The 6,237-nt window shown below is 37.6% G+C and overlaps 1 protein-coding gene across 1 annotated transcript in view; it reads left to right on the top strand.

The window, feature by feature from the left end:
- The first annotated feature begins 1,628 nt into the window (after window positions 1-1,628).
- Window positions 1,629-6,237, top strand: part of IPO5 (importin 5) — a 40,189-nt gene continuing 35,580 nt past the window's right edge. Inside the window, exon 1 of the mRNA XM_017732627.1 lies at window positions 1,629-1,735. Coding sequence (XP_017588116.1) covers window positions 1,649-1,735 — 87 coding nt within the window. The 5' untranslated portion in view covers window positions 1,629-1,648. The remainder of the gene's footprint in view (window positions 1,736-6,237) is intronic.

Here is a 6,237-nt window from a genome sequence, read left to right as displayed (position 1 = left end):
GTTTGGTCACGTATTCCTCGTGCCCCTTTGCTTTAGCATCCTCTGAATTGAGTTTACTGAATTGACAGTTATACCATTGAACAACTGCTTAGGTTGCTGCCATTTTTAGTGAGTTAAACAACACAAAATAGAATTTTATGGTTACCAGAATTGACATGAGGGAAGCCAGCTTTTACTGTGGTTCAGCTCTCTGTGAAAGCATAACTTCAAGTCCATGATGGGCTTGGGTTTAGGGAACCTTCATGGTTTTGTATTATTTTTCGTATTTGTAGATAATAGTGCAATATAAATATATATGTTCATGGAAGAGATGAACCTGAGAAGACTTTCTATTCTGACCCTAAACCTCATTTAATTTTGCAGTCTCCATGAAATGATTAGATTAAATGCAGGGATTCATTGGGGATTCAGAGTCTCATTGACGGTGAGTGTATATTGGCAACTAGAGAGAATATGAAATGAAGATTGACTTTGTGAAGAAGGCCTACTAGGAAGCAGGTACAGCAAGGGGAGGAAGATGATGTCTAATATTAAATGCAAAACTACCTTATTGAAAATAGCAGGTATCCTGTCAAGGTGTGTAAGAGTTTGTTAGAGTATTGGAAGTAGCTGCTGCAGTGTTGCAAATGGGAAGTAAGCAGGCAGAGAACTGATGGAGGTGAGCCTGAGCTTTGCAGAGTAGACTCATTCCTTGAGTTCAGGATGGGATAATGAGTATTTGGAAAGGGTGAAGAAATTCTTCTTCAAGACTGTCCACAAAAAGTAACTCAAAGTTAATAAGTATAGAACTATTGCTGAATGTTATGAGGTGTTGCTATTTAGCTTGTAATTCTTCTGCTCCTACCTACATAGGTTTAGTATATTTTAAAAAAAGCATTTAGAGTTTCACAATGCTTGCATATACCGTGTTTTGGATAGCAAAAGTTGTTTTCACTCTAGCTTCTAAGTAACAAGGTAAATTTAAAAGGAGTAATGAATAAAATGCGTGCCAGAAGCATGTAAGACAACATAACTGAACTTTTCATTAAACTTTTCATTTTTTTAAGAGGGTTTTCCTAAGGAGGAGACTAAATAGCCTCTCCTTCTGAAATTCAGAAAGTTTAAAAATAAATTCAGGTGTTTAAAAATAAGATGTTCTTATTCAAAATGTGTGGTTGAGATGTGTGGCTGCCACATAACATTGTAGAAGGTACAAAAAGGTTCAAAACCAGAGCTGATCAAATTTTTGGACTATGCATTTGTCTGTGATTATTCACCTGTTGGCCACAGCTTGGTCTCAGGCTTCCAAAATTTTTAATTCTTTGATATGATAAAAGCTATGATGGATTCCCAGTAGGATATGTTTGCTGTATGTTGTATTTCTATGAGTTTATGTTCTATTCATATTTTGTAACTAATCTCCTAAGTGGCAAGTCATGCATATGTAGATCATTCCAATATGACAGATCTTACCAGATAACTAAGATTTTACTCATAATTTTAAAATAGGTCATAAATTTTTATTTTGATAGGTTTAATTTTTTTTTCTGCTATGTTATTTTTTTTAGATTGGATGGATCCTGAAGTTGTTTTAAAAGGAAAGTCAATTCATAGTAGTGCTTAACACATGCTTTCCAATAAATGTTTATAATAAGCTGCATCTCTTTTTATGCAGGAGACCTATGAGACTATTCCGGGCCCATCAAAGATCACTTACCTCCTGCAGGCAATCAGGAACAATGCTACTCCCGAGGAGGTATGGCTCAATAACCTTGGATTTGTGCAGATTTTCAGGGCGACTTGGAGAAGGGGGGAAGAAATCAGTGTTGATCATTTTGGGATAAATGAGCAAGTTTGGCGTTAACTAAAGTATCTTAATTTACTGCACATTTGTTGAGGGATCACTCATCTTCTCATCTTGTTGCCTAATTCACTAGCTGAGACTTTTTAGTGTAGGATATTTAGTTTTTTGTAAGCAACTGCTTGGATCTCCATTGTTTTCTGTTGTGTGCTTTGTTTAATGAATGTTATTTTTCATTAAATGTGTAACTAGTATGTGACTTACTGTCATGTTTCTTCAAGTTACAGTTGAGAAATTATTTCCATTTGGGGTCCTGTGCCTAAACATGTTAAACTTGTGTGTTGTCTGAAACTTAAAGTGCTTCTTAGGTCGTCTAGCAGTATTCTAGAGTGAGTGGAGAGCAGTCTGAGCATTATACATATTTTTTAATCTGGGCATAAAGTAAGTGTGCCTTTTAGTTGCTCCTTGGTTTTGTAAAGGCTCACAACTTTAGCAATCAGTTAAAAGTACTTACTGGTAAAACTATTATTCACTTGGATAAGCAGTGAAGAACTACTAAGCTTTCAAGATATTACAAATTTTAGAGTCACTTAAAAGTAAAAATGTTTTACTTTTTCAGGTTTTCAGATTTAAAGTTTTACTGAGCATTGGAAGGACGTAGCATATAGAATTCCTGAGTAATATTCTTAGAGCCTAAGTGTGCTGTTTCTCTATAGATAACAATTTCTCCTGGTAGACTGTATTCAATTTAGAGTTAGTTGCCATTTGTGCTTTTTAATGCTAAGAAAGTATCAGCTTACCCATACTGATGCTTATCGATCTACAAAGTTGTGTTCTTCTGTCAGAAACCTTCAATATTGTACTAGCACCTGGTTGCATAAGAGGTATCTAGTTTTCCTTTCTGCCCCTCTGAGATGTTGCAAATGATAGAAAAGTGTAGAACAGTGTTATTACAAAGTGTAAATAAATAGTTTTTCCATGTGTTTGCTGATTTTATTCCCTTTACATCAGCTAAGGAAATAACCCAGTGTAAAACGCAGGAATCTTGCCAATGACTTGGATTCCAACTTGCAAAGTACACAAAAAACTTTTCACCTATAGAAGTTACTCTTGCCAAAGACATCAAAGGCTAACATTTGTAGAATAACTTGACATTTATCTCCACCAATGGATTAATCAGAGAAAGGTTTAAATGTTAGCTCTTAACATAAGTAAACATTAGGTGCTGGACTCAAAAAATCCTGATTAATAAAACCTGCAAGCACCCTCTCTTCCCTGTAAATCCAAGTACTTAGTAGCCTAATTAGAGCTTAAGTGAAGTAATTCCCATGCTCAATCTAAACACTGCATATAAACATGCTGGGAAACATTCTGTGCATATTTAATATGGTGCTGGTATCACAGGTAATTTCTCCATATGTTTTATATGGATCCAAATGCTGAGCAGAGTATTGCGTGTCACCAGTGGATAGAGCTTTGGGCCTGGTACGCGTTCTCTGAGCACATTGAATGTACCAGCACCGCCAAACACAGGATGCTGGAAGGAGCTTCAGAACTTTAAATATCCCTTGTCCAGGCTATGTGAAAGGTGGATTCAGATCCCTCTTCATCCCGAAGCCTCTGTATTGCTTTACCTCCTTGCCGGAAAACTAGGCTGAAGAAAATACTCCATCCTGTTTGCGTGAGTTGGGTGTCTGTGTTGTAGAGAGTACAAGATTTGTAGGACTATTCAGACAGCAGTTGGGGAAATCCTGGCTCTGCAAGCCAGTAGTTTTGGCATTTAAGTGGAAAAACAGGGATGCAGATCGTGTTCCCAGTACCCTTTGCATTTGACATAGAAAACACCATTAAACTAGATTAGGAATAACTCTTTTAACTAACTGTATAACAGGTTTTCTCCTAACCAGATGCCTAAACTATGGAAAGAGTCACCTTTTTCCTCTGTTCTTATTTCATCCTTTCCTAATAGCAAAGCAACGCTGTTCACAGAAGTGCCGGGAAGCATCTGACTGAGCAGTTAGAACACTTCTGTGCCCGGTAATGTGCTAGATTGTATACCTCAGTCTGAGGAGGGGCTTGGACCCAGGTCCTTACTTCCTGTCTCACTGCTACAAAGTTAGGACTCTGCTTTCTATGCAACTGCATTTTAAAAGGCTGTACAGAAAGGTGATCTATATTCACAGTTTATTTGACTTGTTTTATTCCTAGGACTTGTCTTAGATGTTAGAAGCTGTTACTTTGCATAAATCTTTGAGAGGAGCGGAAGTTCTGCATTTTCTCCTGCATTTATTTCTTCTTGGTTATCTCTGGATTGGCAGGTTTTGATTGTGTCCTAATTAACAGATGACTGATAAAATAACAAATGCTCTGTAAAACTGTTTCTGCTGTATTCATAGTCTTCTTGGAGGGCCCTGACCTCTCCCCAACCTCTGCCCGTATTGTCACATGAAGGGATGCATTTCTTAGTTTGAAGACTGCTGTTGTGGACAGCTTCCTGATCAGCTTTTGGGAAAGAAGGCAGCCTAAGGATGCACCACAGTTCTGCCTTTGGGTTGTCTGTGGACCTTGGGCACTCTGTGCTTTGAATTCCACATAGGACTAGCTCCCATAATGACATTGTGCAAGTCCATCTTTGGATCATGTCCTAAATGTTCTTTACTTCCATGCCTGCATGTTTTCTTCCTTGAGGACTTGAAAGGAACAGTGAAACAAAAGTAAAATTCACCGTGACAGTGCTACACAGGCTAGTCAGACCTTTTCTTACGAAGTTTGTAGGGTTATGGGGATGCTTTGAATACCGGTGAAGAGCATGGTGTCCCAGATTGCTGTTCATAATTCTGCTGCTGCCCTGTTTAGCAAATTCGTTTTCTTCTTGTGCCTTGGTTCCATCATCCCTAAACTACTAAAACATTTTTAACACCCTGCAAATTCTACTAATAAGAAGCAATATGTTGAAATTTGAGTATTATGACTACTTTTTATATTAATAACTTTGACACCTCAGTTGCATGTGAGCCTCTCAGTAATTTAGACATGCAGAAGACCCAATGCTGGGAAAAATGTGCTCTTTTTATGCTTCATTGGTAGCTGGAATTTCTTCTTTGGGATGTATGCTTTATATTGTTCCTCTCCTCATTAAAAGCTATTGCCACTAAATTGCAGGATTTTAAAATGCTTGTTTGAGTAAATATCTTGAAATACTTAAGCATAAAAGAGCCTTTGGGGTGTGTGAAAAATACATATATTCTTTCTTAGAGTAGAAGAAACAGCCCAGGAGGTGCCATTAATTCAGCCATGTTTGTCATAATTAAATTGACAATGATAGTTTTCATATGTAACTGAATATCTGTTGAGGAAAATATGCCAATTTTTCACTGCTTCAAACACTTGACTTTGCTTTAGGGATTTTGGGGATTGTTTTTTTACTAAGCTAGTAACTATAACCAGGAGATAATTCATGTGCTGATCTTGTGTCTTTTTGTATGCCTTGCTACTTGTGTTTTTACTTTGCAATCAGTCTGTTTATTTTAAATTCTTCAGAGTTTGAAATTCTTGTTTTTGTAAAGCATGTAGTCTCAACCTCTATTCCCTGTCTGTCCACCTATTATTACTTCATGAAAGAATATAATACAATGCGAGTTCAGTCAATATCTGATGTCAGGAAATATGTACTGAAGCGCAATGCCTTGAGTAAGGGAAGACATAACACCAGAGATTGTGCTGCGTTTAGTCCCAGTAAACTTGCTCCCCACTCAAGGCATTTCTATGTAAGTTTACCATACTAATGAGGAAAAATTTAATCTTTCCCAATGTTGGTGCTCCAAGGGATGGGAGAAGGAAAGATACCATTATATTGCCGTACCATTAAGTTTTTGGACACACTGTTAGTGAGATTCCCACAGGCAGTGAGGAAAGAATGTCCTTCCAAACTCATGTTCCTGGTGTGACAGCCTATTGGTAGAGAATCTTGGCTTCTGATGGAACTACAGCACAGGTGGGCACTGTGACTGTTCACCTGCTGCCTTCCTTAGATCTACTAGGGAAGAGCTAATCCTACATATGTGGTGGCCTTAGTCCATGCTGGAGATGGTGAGGAGGAGATAAGAAATGATCAAGAGTTGCGTCCAGTTCTGCACCTTTCCTTCTGCTGGTACTGAGACACTTTGTGTGTGCTACTCTTTAGCTGTACAGAAGAGAGCTGGGTAGATTAGAAAAAGACACAGTGAGTCTGGAGACTGTAGAACATAAGAATAGTATCTTGGGTGATGTTCTAGCAATACCTGATATTTACAGGATATGTTAGAAGTTGACACTTTGCAGCAGTTTGTGTTTCACATCTATAGGTTATGCTGTAATAATATAATTGAGAAATTGGAATTGATTACTTTTGCTGCTCATTGAATGTTTTTGAATTTCAAAGGCTTATAAATGAAACTGTTTGTCATTCAAGTGCACAT

The sequence above is a fragment of the Corvus brachyrhynchos genome, unplaced genomic scaffold, assembly GCF_000691975.1.
Source record: "Corvus brachyrhynchos isolate BGI_N302 unplaced genomic scaffold, ASM69197v1 scaffold12, whole genome shotgun sequence".
Lineage (NCBI taxonomy): Eukaryota > Metazoa > Chordata > Aves > Passeriformes > Corvidae > Corvus > Corvus brachyrhynchos.
The sequence above is the reverse complement of the archived record's forward strand: the minus strand, read 5'-3'. Positions and strand labels throughout refer to the sequence as shown.